Here is a 25044-nt window from a genome sequence, read left to right on the forward strand (position 1 = left end):
AAAGAGTAAAAAAAATAGTACAGAAGCATTCTAAGAAATGTGTTGAAAATGGCAGGTTTATTTTTGAACATTTATTATAAATTGGTACATACAAGGCACTTTGGTATAGTGTATTGTTTCTAAATAAAATTTGTATTTTTTTAACTTTTCTTACACAATTTTGTTCAGAATTAAACTAAGTTTTGTTTAAAAGTTTTATGTGCTTATTTTATTACCCATTTAACAAAGTTATTATACGTCAAACATAAAAAACAAAGTTTTGTTTACCCAATTTTATTGGTTTTCACCCCTGATTTCTCAAATACATCTGCAGATACGATTCTGTGACTTATTTTATTCAATTTTTAAGATTAAAAACAAAAGAAATCACCAATTCTATCCCTTAATTAACGTCCTAGAAATTTCAGTATGACATTTCACTAGGGTAGCTGAAATCAGAGCAAAATCTTTCACTAGCCGTAAATCACAATTTAAACATTTTAGGGCACATGTTTATAAGACGTTTTCATTATTTTCACAAATAGAATAAAATAGTTATGAAAGTCCCAATAGAACTTTGTGATACTCCTGTGTATAATTATGTTAAACAGATAATTATGATTATTATTGCTTTTTACATATATATTAGTATTCTGTATATTGTAAAATGCCTGTTACATGTTCTTGCAAAACATACACACATGCACAAGTGCATCTACAATTTCTACAAATTGCAGAGTAATCCTTTATTTTTAACATACAAAATTATATGCACTGCGTGTAAATTTCAAAAGGTTCAGGAATGCAATCAACAAAATATTGTGTAAATTGATAATGTCTGTTTTGTTATTGGATAATTTTGTTAAGAGAAGAAATCAATTAAGTGTGGTGATGTTAAAATATGCGTATTGCTTGATAAAAGGGGGAATTTTTTATGCATGCAAAAAGTAATTTTACAACTGTCAATTAAAAGTGGGATAAGTAAAAAAATCTGACAAAATCTGAATAGAAAGAAAAACAAGGTTGGAAATATTGCACTTAGATTTACTACAAACCTAAAGAAATAGGTGAAATAAATTAAACTGAAACACATACTTAATTTTTGAACATATATTTCAAAATTATTAATTAGCTGTACAGATAGATTTACTGTTTAAATGGAGTTATACCAGCCTTACAAAATATATTTTAAAATTACAAAAGAAGATTTTTTTACATAACCACAGTTCATCTCCTTCTTCTGCGCCTGCTAGTTCTGAAAACAACACGTATAATAAAAATATTTTTAGTAAAATAAGTACTAAAAAAAGAAAAAGAACCAAGGAACTGCAAGAATAAAGGCTGCCTATTTAATGAGATTTAGTATTTATTCCATCTCAAGTTGTACTGTTCTCATAAACTAAGCAGTTCAACAATGGTCAGTGCATTTCGAGAATACAAAATGTGACGTGTAATCAGTTATCCCATTTTTCAGTAAAAAAAGAATAGCATAGTTTTTTTATTGGATGATTAAATCACTACAAAGTTCAACGTTTATGAGTGGGAATACAATGTAAAATTATTTTCAGTGTATGAAAAATGCCAAACCTGACTGGAATTCAAATCATAAATTTTACTCTATTAATAGTCTGAATGTGTTGACTTTACAGCATGTGCAAAAATACTGTTACAAAATAAATAACAGTAGAGTAAAGCGATGTAAAACAGTAACTAACTGGATGTCATCGAGGTCATCTGATCAAGTTCTTGTATTTGACAGATATTTCACTTACCATCACCACGTGCCATTTAGTGGAGTTTTTGAAAATATAATTTTTAATAAAAAATGTTGTTTTTCATGGCCAATTAAATGCAATGCAAGAATTTTTTTCGAATATTTTCAAAACAAAAAAAATGTCGTTCTTTTGAAAGATACACAACAGTGAGTAATACTGATACGTACTTACAAATTTGAAACTTAAATTTCTTAAATATCACGCATAATAATAATTCTACCTACACCAACATAAAAATATAAAACAGAGAAGATAATTAAAAAAGGAAATGTTTACACAGCATAACATGGTAAATAAAAATTAAATGTAGTTTGTTTAGTAAACTATTATGCTGGTCAACATGATTTTTGTCTCACAAGTGCCAATAGGTGTACTTAATGTACTTTTTTATCCTGTTTTCAAATATGTATTTGAATTTTATACATCTAAAAAAATTTGAATACCATTCGTTTCCATCACCCACGGTGTTTTTGTTATTCTAATTTTTTTAATTATTTTAAAACGTTTTTCGTCCATTTGTTCATTGCCAAGTAAAAGCTCCAAGAGCATTGTAAATATGAAGGAACTAAATGAGCTAACTCAAAGGGTACCATTGCTACTATTGTGCAGGTTCAGATGTGTATAGACATGTACAAACGTGATCTAGTGTAGCATACATTCATCAGAACAATGCCAGTTGTGAGATAGTAATGAACCAGTAAACACACATCACTGTGACTGCTTTGTGTGACTGAATTATTGTGTATTACATATTTATAACTTTATTTCTTCTAATTAGTTATAAAATGCCTAGTTTATTTAAATCATCCTAACAATTTTTGGTGACACAAGTCCCAAAGGTGAAACCTTACTCCATTAGTAAAAAAAGTGTTATGAACTTTATTTGGGTGCAAAGTCGAGTGCCAAACAAGGACCTGGGCCCCACATATCTGTTGTTTATCGTGTTCTAGGCTTCTCGCTGCATGGAAAAATTGCACATGCCACAAGCCATTTGCTATCCCTATGATTTGGAAAGCACCCAAAGATTACTCTTCTGACTGTTATTTCTACTTCGCAATTCTGTTTAAAGGGATTACATCAAAATCATAACATACAGTGGTGTAACCTACTTGCAATCTGCAATGAGACCACTCCACACTACAAAGAATTGCCCATACCAAAGCCTCCAGAACATATAGCGTTAGATGAAGAGAGCTCAGTCTGATGGAAGTAAGGAAGAAAAGAAACAGATTCTGGTGATACAACTTTTGAACAAAACAGTTCATCTGTATCTCATTTACTGACTCGAGAAAATCTTAACAATTTCATACAAGATTTAAAGTTATCCAAAAAACAGTCTGAAATGTTTGTTTTCCGGCTAAAAGGATGGAATCTTCTTCAAAAGAATACAAAGATATGTATTTATTGTAACTGTCATTCTGAATTTAAAGACTATTTTTCTGAAGAAAATGGCTTAGTGTTTTGAAATGACATTTCTTCCCTTATGGAGAGACACTTTGTAATGAACATAACCCAATAGAATGGTGCTTGTTCACTGATTCCTCTAAAGTTATTGTGATTCCAAGTTATTGAATTATTATGATTCGTCTAAGTTTAAAAGCTGCGCTTCAGCGTAATGGCAACAAATTCCCATCAGTACCTGACCTGTGGCTTACTCTGCTAACGTGAAAGAAACATATAAAAACTTTAAATATATATTAGAAAAGCTTCAATATGCAGTGTATGAATGGAATATTTATGGTGATTTGAAGGTAATTTTATTTATTCTTGGTCTGCAGCTTGGTTACACAAAGTACTGTTGTTTTTTATGTGAATGGGATAGTCATGACAAAAAAAGCCATTTCATTAGAAAAGAATGGCCTAAACACGAATCATTCATTCCTGAACAGAAAAACATTAAACATGACCCACTGTGTAATCCTAAAAATGTGTTATCTACCTCTGTTACATAACAAACTAGTATTAACAAAGAATTTTGTCAAGGCCATGGACAATACTCCGTACTTAAAACAGAAGTTTCCTAAAATTAGTAATGCAAAAATTAAAGAAGGAATATTTGTAGGTCCACAAATACGATCACTAATGCATGATGAAAAGTTTGAGGAACTATTGAATCCACTGGAGAAAGCAGCTTGGCAAGCATTCAAAAATGTTACACAGTTTTTTGGGAAATCGAAAGGCGAAAATTACATGATACTAACAACAATCTTATAAAAATTTGGTTGTAATATGGTCTTAAAAGTACACTTCCTGTACTTGCACCTAGATATCTTCCTGGAAAATCTTGGCGCAGTGGGCAATGAGCAAAGGGAACACTTTCAGAAGATTTCAACTATGGAAAAGAGGTATCAAAGCAAATGGAATTCTAATATGCTGGCAGATTATTGTTGAAACATCAAGAGGAATGCTCCACAGGTGAAATATAGCAGAAAATCGTCATTTCTTACTTTCTACGCGAGTCAAATGTTTGAATATTGTGTAGTTAAGGATGCAGAAAGAATTAGAATGTTTGAAATTACATATTCCTGTCTCTTGGAAACCTTGCATGAAGGGAAAAAATCGATATCATATTTGAATTCAGGAGAAAAAAAATACTAACAGAATCACATTTTTTTCTTCCAGATACAAAAGGTTAGTTATTAGTAATACGTATTAAGTGGTGGGGAGACTCTCCCTCTCATTGTGTCAGTCGATTAGCGACAGCGGCTCCGCACACATGTGAGTAAACATGTGTTAAACTTCATGTATGTTAAACCGTTAAATTTATACTGTATTTTAACTTATACTTTATATTAAACTTTATACTTAATACTATGTCAAGCTCAAATAAACTTGTAATTTAAACTGTGGATCTTATTCCATATTTGCCTATTTTTACTAACAGTAGTTACAATAAGAAATCAAAGCTGTTTAAAAATTCTTAACATAATGCATTACATAGAACACATCATGGTAAAGCAGTAATCAACATCAACAAATCTCATTTAATTTTCATTTGAGTATGTTTTCTATTGCTTTTTATCTGAATCTTGCACTCCTAGACATTACTAAGTGAAAGACAAAAACCTTTCATAAACTAATAGTACAAAAACTTTCTTTAGTTCAGAGCTAACTGACCATATGAATTTTACCAGACAACTGATTCATACAAAAAGAAATTTTTATCAGTCTGACCAAAATTCACATCCTTAAATTACTGAATTACTCATAATGAAATAAATAAGTAATAATAATTTAAATTAAAAAAATAAACTTTTGTAAAATTTAACTGAACCAAGTTACATTGTACAACTACAAATTACAGAGCAATTTTTTAGTCCTGTACCCAATTTTAAATGTAATTTAAGAAAGGGAAATTTAGGTAGAGATTTAATAAAAAGCTATTACTTACATAATTGTTAAAGAATATGCTCAAAATGCCCACCCCTTGTGGTTATACACGCACGGATCCTTTTCAGCATATTAGCAGAAACTTTTTTAAGAGTTGTATTGGAAATATTCGTAATTAAGTCTGTAATATTGTCTTTAAGTTCATCAATAGTGTGAGGATTATTTATGAAGGCCTCAGACTTAATATAGCCCCACAAAAAGTAGTCAGGAGATGTGAGGTCTGGGGACCTCGGTGGCCATAAGCCCTTGCTTATTATTCGATCATCAAAGAACTCTTGCAGAAAATCCACGGTTTCTCGAGACATGTGACATCTAGCGCCATCTTGCTGAAACCAACAATACCGTTTTTGAGGTTCCAGGAGGGACACAAATTGGTGCACAATATTCCTGTATACTTCACCATTTACTGTCTGTTCGAAGAATATGGATCTGACTATACGATGACAAGATATCACATACCACACACCAATTTTTTCAGGATGCAAAGATTTGTCTTGTAAAGCATTAGGATTTTCAACCGCCCAAATTCGACAGTTTTGACTGTCCACATAAGCATCGAGATGGAGGCAAGCTTCATCACTAAAGAACACTGTGTTTAAAAATTTGATTCCGTTATCATTTACGAGAGACCTAAACTGACGGCATTATTGCAATCGCTTGTTGAAATCTGGAGGCTGAAGCTCTTGGACTAATCGTATGCAATATGGATACAATTTCAATTTTTTAGCAGCTTTCTGAACACTCGAATATGACAAACCGACTTGTGTAGAAAGTTTTTGTAAACTTTTCCGTGGAGAATTGAACAATCTTGTTTTCACATTCTCTAATATGTCATCTGTCAAGCGAGTTGGTCGACCATTACGTTTTCTGTCGCAAACACTACTCGTCTTTCGAATTCGGTTTGCTAGCCTAGAAATTGACATTTTTTTCTGGCGGAGGAACACCAACAAGTTTAATTTGAAATGATTCTTTTACACTTGCGTATGATTTCGTAGCAAAATATTGTTGAGAATGAAAACTCGTTCTATGGTAAAAGATGTTCTGTTCGTAACATGAACAGAAACAGCACAAAAGTTTACACATCTCAAGGAGAATCAACTCACACTGCCGCATCTATACCGGTTAAGTAGCTCTACCAACTTCGTGTCACAAAACAAAATTTCCCTTTCTTAGAAAAAAATTACCAGCATTTACAATTGGGTAACATGACTAAAAAATCATCCTGTAGTATTGCAATATGAAATGCTGCGACATGCAAAACTAGTATTACAACATGGAATCACAGGTGGTACACAACAAGTTGACACATTTGAATTTTGGATTATATATTTATTTTTAAATTTAAAATAACTTTACATACTAAATACAGTGTTTGTAGAAAGTTCTTTAACTGCATGACATGTCGCTATTACATCTAACAACCTCTTCAAGGCAAGTGTGTATAGTTTTTGATGACCTGTGACACAAGTACTCTTGAATCTCTTACACAACTGAACTATCTGTGCACACATTTCCTTAAGTTTGCAGGGCTTAATGGGAAAGGTTTCTCTTTTAAATATCCTCATAAAAAAATTCACATCGATTTAAATCCAGACTCAAAGGTGGCCAAAAAAACCTCCATTGTGACAGCCAGTTGGAGATTTAAAATTATGTGATAAAAAAACTTAATTTTAAAATGCAACACAACATTAATAATGTGAGCAGTTGCGTTATCTTTTATAAACTATTGACTATCTATAGCAACTCAATTGCAAGCATTTTGGGTAGAAAATCATTCCTTAACATACCCAAATTACATTGAGAATTAACTACATCGTCGAAAAACAGTGGCCTTATCAATCCATGACTGGATAAAGCTGCTCAAATGGTTTCTTTAAGTCCATATTGTTTTTTACGCACATTCTCATCAATATGAAAATGTGCCTCATTTGAAAACAAACTGTTAACTAGAACATCATCTTTCCCTTCTGAACGCTGTGTCAACTCCAATATTTTTTGTTTCTTAGGTTGTGTTAACTTATGCAGCGCAGTTAATTTTTTGGAAACCGCTTGAGATCACTGTGTGACACTCTTTGTACTGTACAACAAGATTTTCCTGTTTCTCATCAAGCTTGCCATGTAGTCTTTCCTGGACTACGTTGCATGGCAACTTGCAGTTTTTTGATACTTTCCAGAGAATGAATGGGAGCTGCTTTAGGTTGTTTATGTTCTTTTACGCTACCTTCTTCCTCAAATTTATAGTATAAATAGAGAATGGTATTTCTTGCTGGAGTCCGCAGTGTGTTAAAATAAACTCAAAATTGTCACTGAGTCACTATAATACTTTTTGATTAAGCATAAAGAAGCACAACTTTAGCACACTGTGAATTTCACAAATGTCTGTTATCAGCCATACCTCAACAATAACTGATGTGTTGCAGAATCAGAATAAGACTATATAAGACAATAAAAAGACTAGGCAACATCTACCGGTATTTCCAAGAAATAGGGATTACACATCCATAATAAGAAACAACAGGTAAAAAACATTTATTTATAATCGACTTTATAAATGAGTCAACTTATCGTGCACAACCTGTAGAATGGTTTATATTTTTGTTTACTTACAAAGATAGGATGATTACAATAAAAATGATCAGTTAAAAATCATAACACCAGCTAATGATTGATTAATATTTTTCCAGTTAAAATTCTCTTTTACGCGTGTAAATATTTAAGTATTTTCAAGAATTCTCAAGGAACTTCTTTTAAATATTAGAGTAAAAGAGCTAGGAGGAAAAAGTTAAAACATGAGAGTGAACGTTCATCTTATCAATTACAAAGATGAAGTTAGCTAGAGTTCATAAAACTAAAGTTAATTCTGGCAAATTAGATTACATGATTTTATATAAAGCATTGCACACTTACTTTTTAGGACCTTTAACAAAACACCAATCGACACCTATTTGTTGTCCAAGTATTTCAGTACCATTTAGAGCTTCTTTAGCTTCCAAAGCTTCTTTATGAGAATCGTATTCAACAAGAGCGTACCCCTGAAAAAAACATTTTTGTTTTTAAATTATAAAAAACTATTACAACTTTTATTTATTCAATTACTTAAACAGCCAATTTTCCTATGTTATTAATGGTCTAATTGATTAACTGCACAAACTAAATGACTTATTTTTTACCTTGTTTCAGTTTTCAGACTAAAAAAAATTAAATATTTGCTGACAACTGAAATAATAAATCTTATAAAGAATTTATAACTGTAAAAAATTTTACTTTCACTTGTATTCTGTTTATTTTGAGGAATAAAGATTATTATTTATTTGGGAAAAGGAGAGCAAAGTATCTGTCAACTCAAGTGATCTTTTTCTGTTGATTATCCTTAAAATAAAATTATGATTTTCATCCTTGTCTGCAATTAGTTCTTTAAAAAGCCATTATCACCTACTCCCTTAGTGATCTAACTTTTCGTTAACTCCTGTTTCACATAACATAACATCTTAGTACCTCTTTCATGTTCACATTTCTTTTTTTAACTGCTACCTTTGATACTAGACAAGATACTTACTACTCCAATTAAGTTGATAACATCTCTGCAATCAATATTTACTTCCACATCATTTCAATACCTTTAATTTCTTCTTTGCTAAAACAATAATATGAATTGATAATTAAAAACCCCACTTACCAACAATTCTTTTATATATGCGTACAAGCGCTTTCAGAATAAATTTCCATCATCAGGAAGTAAATATTTTTTTTATGTTATAATTTTATTATAACTAAAACTTCTTTGTCATATAAATTTGTTTATATAACAGTGGTCGTCATAGTTTAAAATTATGTCGACTTAACATCGTGTCATTATGAATCTCCACCATTATGGTAAAATATAATGGAAACGGTACGGTTAACTCACTTATACTATTTAGTATTTGCTTAAAAAGTATATCATTATCAAATCTTGTTGTTTGTTTATTAATTTATTATTGTTTAAATATATATGGTTACTTTTCTAAATTATTGGTAATGTGAATATTATTTGAAAAATCGAGTATGTCAATAAAATTTTAGGATTTTAGTTATGGTTGTTATTTATAATATGTTTGGCGAAATTATCATTCTATTTGATGTTTTTTTATACAACTCATATGTTCTCATATTCTAACAGACAATGACTGATTGGTCTAGCCAATGTATTTTAATTCACAATCTGCACATTTTAAACTATACACACCCTGTCCATCTAAATCAATTTTATTACCATTTTTTATTTTTTTACATGGATCTATATAATTTATATGTATTATTATTTTATTATTTGTTACATATGCAGTTTTTAAACCAAATTTATATATTTTGTTGAAATTCCTTTAATTTGCATTATACAAAATTTTAGTATAGATATTATCATTATTGTTATTAGTTAATTTTATGTTATCCTTTATGTAAATTTTGTAATTTTATTCTATTAAGTAATTTATCTATTAAATTTTTATTATATTTATTATTTACAACAATGTATTTGTTATTATTTATTTTGTTTTTTTAATTTCTTATCAACATATTTTAGATATTTTAAGGCTGTTTATCAAGGTGTTAAAAGTGGCCATATTTTGGTTAAAAGGTTGTAAACATTCATAATGTATTATTGTATTTTTGCTTGGTGGGCTTCTTAAAAATGTCAGTATTTAATTTGTTACTTTTATAATTTTTATATGTAAAAAATCTATACTATTATTATTATTATTTTTGTGAGTTAAGGTAAACTTAATATTATTATTTAATACAATACTTATTATTAAATTCAAAATTATTAGATTTGATGTATAAATTAAGTTTATTCAATTTATTATATTATTATCTATTTTTAAATCTGTTAATGTATTTTTAATTATATGTATGGTTTTTTCAGTACTGATGTTAGTATACATAAACTTTTTGTCCAAAGTTAATAGTTTTGTTGTGTAATTTATATCTATTAATTCATACTTGTTCTTTAAAATATATATTATCAAATTTAACATGTTCTTTAAGATTTTTGGATAGAATTTACTTAATAAATATATGGGGGAATTAATGCAATTTATTAAAGGTCTCAATGGCATACTTACTTTATGTATTTTAGGTAAAGTTCTTAAAGTAGGGATTTTTGCACTGGTTTAAAATTTTGTTTGACATAATCATCCTTTAAAATGTGTTTACTATTTTTATGTTGTGAATGATATCTTTTTTTAAATTTGCATGTAGAATCTTTGATTTCTTTAAATTTATTGTCTATTATAAATTTACTGGTTTTTTTCAAAATATGCATCATTATCAATAAATACCAGTGTTTGTTTTATCAGATTTAACTATAAAGGCATTATTTTCTTTTAATTTTTTATTTATTCTATCTATAATATATTTGATAATTTTTGTTTAAGCGTCCACATTGGTGATTTATTTTATTATTATTATTAATATTATCAATAACATTTACAAATTGATACCTTATTTTTTTCTGATTATTGAGTTGATCTATTTTAAATATATTGTTCTCCATATTTATGATAGTATCTTCTATAATAAGTTTGTTTTTATTTAACATCGGTAAATTATATTTATAAGCATGTATGATTATGTTAACTTCTTCATCATCAATATTAGTGGTACTAATCATGACCATTCCAAAATTGTGTTCCTGAATTACATCAATGCAAACTATATCATTACTATGCGCAGTATTAGCATATATTAGATTATTCACAAATATATTTATTATTTCTTTAATTCTATGATAGAATATATTATATAATACGTTAAATATCATGTAATCCAATTCAAATATTAAATCTGAATGAATAATATAATTGCGCATCAAATTATTTTTTTTATTATATAAAGTTTTAATTTCATTTTTTATCCAAAGTATTTTTCATTTCTCTTTAATAATGTTTGCCGATTTTATATTATTCTTAATTTTAATGTTTATATATTTAAGCGTTATATATTATTAATTAAACATTTTTTATTAAATTTTATATCTGTTATAGTTTTATATTAAAAAATTTTTAATATAAAACTAAATGACTAATGACTTGGAAAACAATAATTTACACAGCATTATTGAAAAATATCGAGTTTTACTGTATAAAAGATACGTTGACAACATTTTAATTATTTATAACAAACAAAGCAACGATAATCAAAATGAAATGAACCTGTTAAATAATAATATTAAGTTTACCTTAACTCAGGAAAATAATAATAGTATAGATTTTTTAGATAAAAAAAATTATAAAAATAACTAATTAATTACTGACATTTTTAGGAAGCCCACCAAGCAAAATGCAATAATACATTATGAATGTTTTCATCCTTATAACCAAAAAATGGCCACTTTTAACACCTGATATAAACAGCCTTAAAATATTTAAAATATGATGATAAAAAAATAAATAAATAATATCAAATACATTGCTGTAAATAACGGATACAATAAAAATTTAATAGATAAATTACTTAATAGAATAAAATTACAAAATTTACATAAAGGATAACACGAACTTAACTAATAATAATAATAATGATAATATCTATACTAAAATCGAGTATAACATAAATTATAGGAATTTCGACAAAATATTTAAATTATTTGGTTTAAAAACTGCATATGTAACAAATAATAATACATATAAATTATATAGATCCATGTAAAAAAGTAAAAAAATGGTAATAAAATTGATCTAGATAGACAGGGTGTCTATAGTTTAAAATGTGCAGATTGTGAATTGAAATACATTGGCAAGACCAATTGGTCATTCTCTGTTAGAATATGAGAACATATGAATTGTTTAAAAAAAACATTAAATAGAAAAATCTAATTTTGCCAAACGTATTACAAATAACAATCATAACTATAATCCTGAAAATTTTATTGACAAACTCGATTTTTCAAATAATATACACATTACCAATACTTTTCTAAAGTATATGGTACTTTTCTAAAGTATCATATATATTTTAACAATGATAAATTAATAAACAAATGAACAAGATTTGACAATGATATACTGTAAAAACAAGTACTAAATAATAACTATAGAGTGAGTTGACCATACTGTTCCCATTACATTTTACCGTAACGGTAGAGATATTCATGGCAGGACATTATGTTGACATAATTTTAAATTGTGACAACCACTGTTATATTATATTATGTTACATAAACAAATTTAATGTCAAATAAGTTAGTTTTAATAAGATTATAACATAAAACAATTTTTTTAGTTTCTGATGAAATTTTATTCTGAAAGCGCTTGAATGCATATATAAAAGAATTATTTATTGGTAAGTGGATTTTTTAATTATTAATTATACAATCATACCAATGGGCCATGTTTAATAAAATTATAACAATATGAATACTGGTTCTACGTGCAAGAGTAAGGCGAGTCAAAGCAGTTGCTTCCTCATTGGGGTTTAATAGGGTGGCATCTTTTGATGTGATCTGGTACAGAAACGCTTGTTTGTTGGGTTGTACAAAGGACCTCACTGGTAAATTAAATGCTTATTGGAAAAAGCATTTACTCTGCCCACAATTTAACTTTATTTTAATCGTTCTGCTCGTAAAATCAAATATAAATTGATCAAACCTATAAATATTTAGGCAGGTATACAAAAATCTACAAAAAATAAAAAAAATTACTTTTAAAAAGCCTGTCCTTCGATCAAGATTGAGATGAATATTTTTAATTTCACCAAATTCAGAGAACTTATCATGAATATCATCTTCCTGAGCTTCTTCATGAACAGAAGTTACAAATAGAATCCAACCCTCTACAGCTGAAACAAAAACCACCAAAGAAACTATAAAATATTAAATTAAAAAATAGAGTACTGAATACAAATTAATATAAATTCTAAATAATAATTATAATAAAGCCCACAAGAATTTAAAAAATGTATGCGTAAAGAACTGCTTGTCTTAATGAAATAGTTGAACCTAATTTATGTAGAGTGCTAGTGCCTTTTTACTTCACCTCCACGTAAATACTATCTGTACTGGTCATCTTCATCAATCGGTCAACTACTTGTTTAATAAACTATTCTAACATACACAAGTTAATAAATATTGATATAATGGAACTCACAGATTATTTTCTTCTAAAAATGGTTGAAGTAAATATATTTCTTAGCCAGTAAGCTTGGTTAATATTTGCCTTTACAAACTTTAAAATTTCTATTTATCATTGTACAAGAACAACTTAAAACGGATCTGCTACTGACCAAACACAGTTGCAACACGTAAATTTTATGAATGAAATGAAAAGAGGAAAACATAAATTAACAGTAGTATTTGCATTAGCACGTTACCATATTTTGACAAAAGATGTTTCGAAATGCCCTAGTGCACTTATGAGTGCTCATATTGAGAGTCACCTGACTCAAAGTTTTATCAATATCAATTTCTTATTTAATGTTCAACTTCATTTCATCGATAGTAAGGAAATTTTATAAACTTTTATGAATCAAATTCCCACAAAAAGGTTAGATCCTTTAAATAGTCCCAAAGGAAAAAATTGCAACAAGACAAATTTGGGGAATGCATGTTTTTTTTGTTGTTTTTTAATAGCTGGGCAAATAACATTTTCATGTTATCGTCACCTGGAAAAATTTAAATATAAAAAAACAAAAATATAAAATTAACAAACACAAAAATTGGAACAAATAAAAATAAAACTAATATATTAAAAAACAAAAATTTACAACTACTATAAGAGAAACTAAAAAATTATTTATAACTATTATCTCAAACAAAATCTTAAAAATAAGTAATATTTAAAAAAGAGATATATATATACATAAAACAATATAAAATAAAAATAAATTTAATGAAATCCGAGGAATGTAAAGGGGGGGTCCCCTTCTCGGATAACAGAAAGGTTAGATTTAACGTGAAATTTATAAGTTATAAAATGAAAACAGTTGTAACAATAACATTAAATATTATGTAAAATACTAATACGTTGAAGAAATAAAATCACCCGGTTTAAAACTTCTTTGTCATTGCCCAGGGTTTAATGAATGTTCCAGGGCAATTTAAATTTATGATGCAAGGCTGCATAACACATGCAATCCACAAAGATATGGCGCACAATCAAGCAGCAGTTGCATCATATACTGATGTGTTTACTGCTGACATCAGACAACACTCATAAGTAGCTCTCATATGTCCTATCTGCAATCGGCAGAAGACAACTTTCTCACGACAAATATTTCTGTGTGAGGAGTCCCATAGCAACACAGACTCTTTAATGTGCTGGAGTTTGTTATATACTGTAGCCGTCCAGTCATCTTGCCACTTGTACAAAGTGAGTTTTACATAGTTAATAAAGTCGGATGAAATAACATGGGTAGTGAAAGAAGATAGACTATATGCGTCTTAAGCAGCGAAATCTGTACGTTCATTACCCAGACTCCCCACATGACTAGGGAATGACTCTTTTATGTTGTGATGGTTTAACTCGGTGATTGCATTGTAGAGTTCAGTGATGATAGGATGTCTGGAATAAAAATTTTCTGGCTTGGAGAGCACTGCACAAGTCACTACAAATAAGGATATGACGGTACTTAGGGTCAATGATATTCAAAGCCTTGTTTATAGCATATAGTTCAGCAGTGAAGACACTTGTAATACCAAGCAGACCAAACAAATAGGTTCTGTCATTAACAACAATAATATATGCGCATCTAGCTGTATTGTTCTGTTTTGAGCCATCTGTGTATAATACTGCATCTGGGTTTGTCTTGGAGAGAATATGGTGAAACATTTGCTGAAAGAAAATAGGTGGTGTTGATTCTTTATTGTATATCGTGAGGTCAAACATAAAATTTATAAGGTTGGTTTTCCATGGATACGTGCATCAATTATAAGATGCAGTAAATGTTGACTACGAATACCAAAAGGTGCAGTAACAATGTGGATGGTCCTCATACCTTCGAAAATAAGGATTTCCAAGGACTGTGTCAAAAACAAGATGATTTGGCTGTCCTTTAAGATGGGAAAATTTGGCTGTCCTTTAAAATAAGATGCTAAAACCTGGTCCCACCTATCCCAAAGTGATGGCTCACTGCAGTCAACAAGGGTGCCTATGACAGGGTTGATCTAAAGGCACCTTCAGCAAGTCAAAGGAAAGTATGATGTACAACATCCAGCATTTTAAATACGGTATTACGCACTGAAAAGTAGGTGACACAACCATAATCTAAATGGGAACGAACTCTGGAATAGTAAAATCGCAACATATATGTCCGATTGGCACCCAAATGGTATTTTTAAGGGCTCACAGAATACCTAAAAGTTTGGAACATTTTGTTTTTAATTCTTTGATGTGTTTGACTCAAATAAGGTGGCTATCAAAAAATAAACCTAAAAATCTGACATTAGGAGAGATAACTATTAGCTCTCTGCTGAGAAATACTTACAGAATAAGGGGTCCTGCAGGCAAGAAAAGACTACACGTTTTGTTTTCTCAGGTGAAAAGGTGAAGCCAGTAACCTTGGACCCGGTTTCAAGGCGAGATATAATATTTTGTAGTAGTCCCTCTCTTGTGGCTGCTGAAGGGGATGTAATATATATATATAGCAAAATCGTCAACAAATAAAGAACATGAACAGGTGCCTGTAAACATGTAGTAATACTGTTGATGGCTATAGAAAATAAGGTGGCATATACTATCTTGAGTAGTATATATGAGTAATATACTAAATAATACGTTTAACAAATTCTGCCAGAAAATAATGGAAGTTTAATCATATGCTGTCTCATTAAGATTACCTACATAAAAAAAACCAATCTTAATAGAATACTTCAAAAATCTAACCGAATCAAATTTAAATGGTAATTTTACTATTCTATGTAGCACGTAGTTCTGAGCTGGATGGCAGAGTGAGAGATTAATTTTCAGTGTGTTAGAGAGAAGGAACCAGCTTGGTTAGCTCCTCCACTCTGTTCGGTAGTCAGTACAGCCATGAGTGAGCAAGACGTTTCATCGTCTGTTGCACAATATAATCATAAAGTTTTTCCCTAATGAAGGCGTTAAACCTGTGGAAATTTTAATTCCTTTAAAGGTACAGTTTAGGGACGTTACACTGTCCCAGAACTGAGTGTATACGTAGGCCAGGCAATTTAAGAGCGGGTATGAAAGTGTCGAAAATTAAAGTCATGATCAATGATCAATGCTCAAAGTCAAGTCTCACAGTTGACAACACCATGCCATTCAAAAGCTTAAAAAAAAAAAAAAAAAAAAAAAAAAAAAAAAAAAAAAATGGTGATCGCCAGATCACTGTTGAAGAATCCCATCAGAAGTGGGTATCAGCTATGGGAGTGCTCAATTATCACTGATCATCTTGGCTTTGAAAAATTAGAGCTCAATGGATTCAGAGGTTGTTGACTGAAAATCAAAAACAGGTCTTGTTGTAGATCTATGAGAGACTTCTGAATCGATTTTGGCAAGAAGAGATGATTTTTTTTTGGTGCGTCATTACACGTGATGTGATATGGGTCCATCATTATACTCCAGAGTTAAAAACGGTGATGGAAGGATGAGGGTTGCCCAGTGAAGGCCAAAACCCATCTGTCAACCGAAAAAATCCTTGCAATGATTTTTTTGACTCAAGGGGAGTTTTACTCATTGATTTTCTCCACAATCAACAAACAGTGAATGCAGCTTTCTATTGCCAGCTGATTCAGTCAACAAAAGCCACCTACCGAACAAAAGACGGGGGTGGTATGCCTATCAAAGATGTCACAGTCCCCTGTGACTACTTTTTGTTTGTGCCCTTGAAAGAATTCCTTCGAAGTGAATGATTTGAAAACAGTGAAGATGTTGAGGAGCGCGTGTGCAATTGGTTGATGATTCATCCTCAAACATTTTATGAACAAGGAATATTCAAGCTTCCAAATTGTTGGCAAAAGTGTGCAGATCTTGCAGGAGACTATATAGAGAAATGATGAACGTATGAATTGTGTATATTATTAATCAATAAATTTATAAAAAACCATGGTTTTGACTTTTTATCCTACTTAACACCTTTCAATTTCCTGAATGCTGCTGATGATATTGCTGAAACATCAACTTCTTAAAAATGAAGTTTTCAATCTTACCCTTTGATACCTTAGTTGATACTGAAATGACATTACCAGGATGGATGTAGGAAAAGCTTAATGAAGTTACATCTACCTCATATTCATCATACCTCAATTATAACAGTTATTATCATCATAAAATATTGATTTTGAATATTTAATCCATTTAAGTTGTGTGTACATAAGTAGTTTGTAATGTTACAAACTGATCAAATTTTTACCACATATAGAATGAAACGACATGCTCTTACCTTATTGCTAAATTTCCTTTTGAAAACTAAAGTTCATAATCAGTTAATAAAATATTGAGAATAAAATATTTTGTTTCATAAAATTAGTAAACCCACTTCCAGATAGTCACTGTTAATTGATATTGCAGACTACACTGACTTATTATTTTGAAAATGACATTTTAGATTTAAACTTGTCCTTCAAAAAGACCAACCTGCTTACTTTAGTTCTGATCATCGAAATTCATATTTATTTTTAAATTTATAAATATTCTCTAAGTTTTCCAGCTTTCTAAAATTAGAATAATTCTAAATTATTTATAAGTTTGTGATGTTTGTTACTAACAAAAAATTTTGCAACTTTTTAATTAATTTTTTATTTTGTGTTTACATTCTCTTATATTTTAAAAATCTCACTTTAAAAATGATCTACGAGAGTGGCTGAAAAGTAATGCACAGTAACGAAACAAGCATAAAATTACATTATATTTGCTAGAAAAACTTACAATTATTTTTCCACTTAAGTCATCACTTATGAAAGATAAAATTTCACTCAGTTTCTTCCACGATACCCAGCTTCCAGGAATGTCTTCCTTTATTAGAACGACACCTCCAATGTTCAGGTTGGCTTCTTCGGTTGTCCATTTTTAGTGCTGCTGAAAAAATTTGAGATCGGCTGACCATTTTCATCCATTTCTTCTGATGGTAAACTAGGTTTTTCATTCAATAAAGAAAGCCAGCTGCCTTTTTTTTATCCATGATCTTACTACTGCGTCCTTCAGTTCATCATCCACAATAAAATAATATCCTTCTTTAATTACAGAATGAAATAAAACTTATAGATGCCAAATCTGGTGAGTATGGAAGGTGTGCATTTAGTTCAAATTTCAACTTCACAAAAACATCAGCAATTGCACACAATGTGTGTGACTGAGCATTATCTTGTTGCAGATTTATCTGCTCCATGCACTGTTGAACATGACCCATATGTCTCTTAAGGCATTATAACATTGTGTTATACATCACAAAGAATTTACAGTCGACCCAGCTTCCAGATAGTCAAATCATGTACACGTTTGGAATCCTGAACACTATCAGAAGAATTTCTTTGGTGAACTGTAGCAGTGGTATTCCATAATCTGCTGTTTATATTCTGGAACAAAATGATGCACCCAAGTTTTTTTTCTGTCATAATATTGAAAAGGAAGTCTACTCCCCTGACTTCAAAAATTCAATCACTGGACATTACTTTAGATGCACTGACATAACGCAGTGAGACATACTCAACTCCATAACAATGGCGACTGACTGAAACTTCCTGATAGCAGAAACTGTCACTTTATGACAATTTGTTTTCCATTACATTTCAGCCATCCATCATACTACTCTACAATACACATATTTTGTTACAATAATTACATTCAATTTTGTATATGGTACTAACATTATATTTTCTGTATTATGGGTATTACTGTTATTTAAATATTTTACTGTAGGTTTGTATCTTTTTCAGATATAAAAGTTATTTTGTTTGAATTACTATTTAAATAATTTTAATTGTTTCAAAGAAGTATATTAATTATGAATATATTTTTATGCGTACATTGTGTATAAAACTTTGATTAAATCCATTAATTTTCACTAAATATTTTTTTCCTCAAACTTGGTTCAAAATTTTTTCATTATAATTAGCACAAACATATGCTCCATGTAACATATAAGTATTTAAATGTACATGGACGGTTTGATTTTATATTTATAGCAGTATCAAAGTTTCATGAAAATGTTTTTCTTATTTTTTTCAATTTCATTATTCTGTTTAATTCTAACATTTACAGTAAACTCTGTAAGAAATTTGATGAAACTCCAATATTCCTCTGTTGATAACAAGATATAAGATTGCAGTAAAATGTGGACTGTATTGTAAATTATGTGTACTAGGTAATGCTTCAATCTCACCAGGCTTCAGGAAGGGACGGTTCACCGTTGATGCAATTAAAAGTATTACGGAAATCGTCAATAATACTGCAAAGGGGACAAGACACACTAGGATGATACCTTTAGTGACCTTAGTCGACAATAAAAATGCACTCAATAGCATTAAGTGGAATGTTATTTTAGATAGTTAATTGACAAGATTCCTCCCTACCTGGTTAGGATGATCCAGGAATACCTGACAGGTAGGAATGAGAATCACTACAGTGGCAGGAGAAGAGGTCATCGTGACCATGGAAAGAAGGATGTAGTCAATCTTGGTCCCCCTGTTATGGAGTGTGGCTTACAACAGCCTTTTAGAGGTTAAATTGCCTCCAGGGATTGAGTTAACAGCTTATGCTGATAACCTTGCAGTGGTGGTGATGGGGAGAAATGTCCAAGAGGTTCGGACTTGTGTGAATGAAACACTGCAGCATTTTGTCCAGTAGATGAAGGACAGGGGCCTGGAAGACTCGGCTTGCAGGACAATTATGATCCCAATAGCAGGGAGTAGAAAGATCCCTCAATTATCGGTTGAACTTGAAGGTACGGAGGTGGCCTTATCGAGGCTGAGCTCTGGGAGGTTTCTCAACCGATGTGGAGGAATTAGTTAGGAAGGCCAAACAAGTTACCTAGGCGGTTTTCAGGCTGTGGCTAGGACTGCCCTGTTAGATCATTGGCAGACTGGGTGGAATGATATGTCGACTGGTCACTGGACATATAAGTTAATCAAGTATTAGAACATGGTGTGATAGGAAGCATGGGAAGATGGACTTTTGGACGGTCCAGTGATTATTGAGCCATTGACCATTCAATGAGTTCCTGCATGCCAGGAAGGAGATGCATGACTCCAGGGTGTTGATATTGTGGTCTCCCGAATGATGCCAAACACACTTTCTCTGAGTGCCTGAGGTGGGTAGTGATGCGGCCAGTTAATGAAAAATTTCCCCAGAGCAAGTGATGGAAAGGATGCTTAATTCTGATGACAAATGGAACAGGTATTGCAGATGGTTGTGGGACGTTCTTTCTACCAAGATGAATGAGGAAGTGTATTGCTGGTGAGTCATGGTGGGCCAGCTCCCATGTGTGGGCAGCGGGGATTCAACCAGATCGTCATTGCTGGGTGCCCTCGGGAGACGCCTGAAGCTGTAGCTCGAAGGTTATACAGGTGTGACCATTGACACGCGTGATGAAAACCTTATTAGGTGGTTCCATCATCACACTGTTGGGAGGGAGTGGGTTTTTAGTGGATCCCACCATGCTTGTGGTGAACCCCACTTCAGGGCGTCTTTGGTTGAGGCAAATTTTCCCACATCCAAAATCACAATTTTCACATTTTAAGCTATATACTCCTTGTTTATCTAAATTATATTTGTTATTAGTTATATATGCTGTTTTTAATTCAAACGATTTAAATATTTTATTAAATTCTCTATAATAGATATTATATTCAATTTCAACATGTCATTTTCCAGTAATATTATTTGTTCGTTTTATTTTTTAGTTTGTGTACTAAATTTACATTATATCTATTTGTCACAGCTCTATAAATTTATTTGTTTTCTCAATATATAAATTATTATTAGTAATAACAGGAGCATTGATTTTATTGGACTTAATAATAAATCCATTATCTTTTAATTTTTTTTTATATTTTTGTATAGATTATAATTTTTATTGGTATGCTTATAATTGTGATTTAGATTTTTATTATTTTTAAAGACATTAATTATGTTAAACTGATTTCTTAATTTATTTTTATTATCTACATTATCAATTTTAAATAAATTGTTTTCCACATCTGTAATAGAGTTTTTGATAATTTTATTATTTAAGGTTGGTATATTAAATTTTATGCGTATTTAATAATGTGAATTTCTTTATCGCTAAATTCAATATCTGCGGTATTAACCACATCTGCTCCAAACTTGTGTTTATGGAAATTATAATATAGTATTACTAGGTTTTATCTGTTATCCATCAAACTATTAAACTTTCTGTTCATGTTAATGTATTTTTAAAACTCATTAACTTTATTAATATTAAAATCAATTGTTTTATATAAAAACATTAAATAAAAATAAAATTATCAAAAATACTATTATAGACATGGAAAACAATATATTTAAAATTGATAATAAAAATAAATTAAAAAATCAGTTTGTAAATGATAACATTATAAATATTAAAATTAATAACATTAAATCACAATTATAAACATACCAATACCTATAAAAATGATAATATATATACAAAAATATAAAAAACAGATTAAAAGATAATAATGCATTTATTGTTAAATTCGATAAAACAAATACTCCTGTTATTATTAATAATAATTTATTTATTAAGAGAGAAAACAAATAAATTATGGAGAATAAATTTAAAGAATTAAAAGATCCCACACATAAAATTAAAAAAAAATCATTTCTAACATTAAAAATGTAAATATATTTTCATTCCTCTTATAAATTATATTAACTCACCCACTTATCAGTTAAGTAAATTCCTATCAAATATGTCAAAAGAATACATTAAAATTGAGAACAAACATAATTAAAAAAATAGCTATGAATTAATAAATATAATTGACAATATAACATAAATAACTTATAACACCTGACATAAAAGGTACGTACACAAATATTGATACTAATAAAATTACAAATAAAATTAATAATAGTTTGATCACATTAATAATAGATAATAATAAAACATATGAAATAATAAACGTTATCTACAAGAAAAAGTCTCACTATGGGATCACCCCTTTTTGTTATTATGGCTAACTAACTTTTGTTATTTATGAATGAACTAGAAAGCACTATGCTATCTGATATAATAAACAAACACCAAATTATATTATACAAGAGATATGTAGAAGATATATTAATTATTGTTAATCAGCAACTTAACAATGAAGCGGATACAATAATTAAAGAAAGAACTCTTTAGATGATAATATTAAATTTACCTTAAACCATGAAAATAACAATAGTATTACTTGGATATAAAAATTAATAATGAATTTGACATAGACATATGCAGAAAATCAACTAAACAAGATATTACAATTCATTTCATCCTTGAATCAAAAAAATAGCAATTTTTAATTCTTTAATTTATACAGCAATAAAATATTTAAAACATAATAGAATAAAACTAAATAATGAATTAAATAACATTAAACATAGTGCTGTAACAAATGGTTGTAATGCAAATTTAGGAAGCAAATTATACAACAAACTAAAAAATAAAGTCTTATAAAACATGAAATACAACTAGCAAATAATATTACAGGAAAAGGATATGTTAAAATTGAATATAATATCAATTATAGAGAATTTAATAAAATATTTAACTCATTTGAATTAAAAACAGCATATATAACTAATAACAAAATAATAAATTATTTAAATAGTAAAGATCCTTCTAAAACAATAAAACATAACAAATTTAATTTAGACAAACAAGGAGTATAGCTTAAAACGTAAAAAAAGTGATTTAAAATATATTGGTGTGACTAATAGATCATTTTCAGTTAGAATCAATGAACATAATAACTGCATAAATAGAGGAAATAAGAACTGTTCTGACTTCACAAAACATATTTTAGAATATAAACATAATTATAATTAACCCAAACGATTTTATTTATGTATTAGAACGTATGAATGATTTTTATAAAATTAACATTTTAGAAAAAATTTACATTTATTTAAACAATAATAAACTGATGAATGAACAAATTAAATCTGATAACAACATTCTATTAAACAAATCATAAACAATAATACATGATTATTGGGTTGGCCAAACTGCTTTCATTTCATACTAACTTAAGAATTGAGATTCTTTTACAGACAAGCCATGTTAATACTTTTTACTTATGCCTGTTGATGCAAAAAAACTACTATACTTTTAATACATGACAATTAATTGTTCTGAAGATAAAATTTTGGTTATTTTATTTTAAATGTATGTTGTAAAAAAAATATTTTTTATATTTAATCATATGGATATCCCTGAGGATGGGTGATGATCCAAAAGTGCTTGAATAGGTTTTAACATTTTATATTGTTGAACCTTCATTATTTACATTTTTATACTAACACGTTTTGGTTTCTTCTTTCCCATGTTCGTTTTGGTTTATCTTGAAATGTTAATTAAATTTAATTGTACTTGATTTATGTTATATTTAGTGTTATTAATGTTAAATATTATTAATATTAATTTTTAATGTTATTAAGTTTATCTTGTAATGTTACTGCTTGTTGTTTCATCAAACACAGTAATGATTTTTGGTTCTTTCTCTCGCATGTCTGGTTTGGTTTATCTTGGGCTACCCGGCTCTGTATTAGCCGCAATAACAGTGGGTTATAAGCTTGTTCCTGGTAAAAGTCAGACTTTTTCCACTTTTATATATTAACTTCCATTAAAATATTAGTATGGTGGACTTAAGATCATAATACACACAACTAAAAAAATATTTAACTGTAAATATAAACTTATATAAATAACAATGCAAAAACAGCATGTTTATGATTGTGTTTTAACATACATCTTTGAGGTCCTGGTTCCTCATCATCATCGAGATCCATGGACTCATAATCCCTAATTTCTTCTCTAGCTGTTTTCTCACCACCAAATCCTCTTCCTTTTCTTTTCTTAGCTTTTTCTTTTAATCTGGCAATTCCTTCTGCAAACACAAAAACAAATGGATATGTGGTTTCAAGCAAAAGTTACATGTTGTTTATATAAATATCTACATATATGTTACAAAAAAAGTACTATCAGACAATCATAAACTTATTGTTAGAATATACAATCTAGAGGTAAATATAATTTGTGCTTGGTAATTGAAATCTAACGATAAGAAAGCACCAAATGTGTATAGAATATTGTCCTAAAATGAATACAATAAGGAATGACAGAAATGTTTTAAATGAAAATGTAATTACAAACCTAGATAAAAATAAATTAGTGTTTAAATTGAACTGCTGCAAATTTTACCACAAGTTCTCATAGTTAATACAACAAAACAGTTCTTAAAATGACAAGAAGCAATATAATAAATCTCATCATCGAACACGGTCGTTGAAGCGACATTAACAGGCAGTTAAAACAATTTTTGTTAAAATACACATTCATGGTTAAATTACAATTTCGCGTAAGTACAATCTACACACATATTCAATGATAACTAACTAAAAATAGGATTAACTTTAAAATTTATTACAACAAAGTCTCCCTAATTTACTGTTCGAATTAAAAGTTTATAAATTATAACTACAAAAACATAACCTTAAAAATTACTTGTACGGACATGACCTTATGCAAACATATATGATATTTCTATTTAACAGTAATTTTATGAGATGCTAAACACTTACGATCCCCTTCATCATCAACTTCAAAATCTTCAGCATTGTCTAATTCTAATACATCAGCCATGTTTCCAGATATTCTAACGCTGTACAAGCGGTTGATTAATACAGCAAGGAGGTTGTACAAAAATAATATATTAACTAATAGTCTATTGACGATAGATACACCAAAGACGATAAAAATGAGA

At 29.4% G+C, this 25044-nt stretch overlaps 1 protein-coding gene across 1 annotated transcript; it reads right to left on the reverse strand.

Moving 5' to 3' along the window:
- Positions 1-1074: 1074 nt before the first annotated feature.
- Positions 1075-25022, reverse strand: tsu (40S ribosomal protein S12 homolog tsunagi). Its single transcript, XM_075358820.1, has 5 exons — positions 24863-25022; positions 24031-24168; positions 12823-12959; positions 8052-8176; positions 1075-1234 (listed from the first exon to the last, which is right to left on the reverse strand). Exons 1-5 carry the CDS (start codon positions 24921-24923, stop codon positions 1207-1209), a joined length of 489 nt encoding a protein of 162 aa, XP_075214935.1. The 5' UTR covers positions 24924-25022; the 3' UTR covers positions 1075-1206.
- Positions 25023-25044: the final 22 nt, after the last annotated feature.

This window comes from Lycorma delicatula, chromosome 3 (assembly GCF_047948215.1).
Source record: "Lycorma delicatula isolate Av1 chromosome 3, ASM4794821v1, whole genome shotgun sequence".
NCBI lineage: Eukaryota > Metazoa > Arthropoda > Insecta > Hemiptera > Fulgoridae > Lycorma > Lycorma delicatula.

Bases quoted from the DNA above. Each gene is read 5' to 3' on its own strand.
- tsu (XM_075358820.1), bottom strand. From the start codon at position 24,923: ATGGCTGATGTATTAGAATTAGACAATGCTGAAGATTTTGAAGTTGAT. The intron at 24,169-24,862 runs GTAAGTGTTTAG...TTGTGTTTGCAG, and splicing joins AGTTGATGATGAAGGGGATC to AAGGAATTGCCAGATTAAAA. The intron at 12,960-24,030 runs GTATGTTAAAAC...TTTTTGTTTCAG, and splicing joins GGAACCAGGACCTCAAAGAT to CTGTAGAGGGTTGGATTCTA.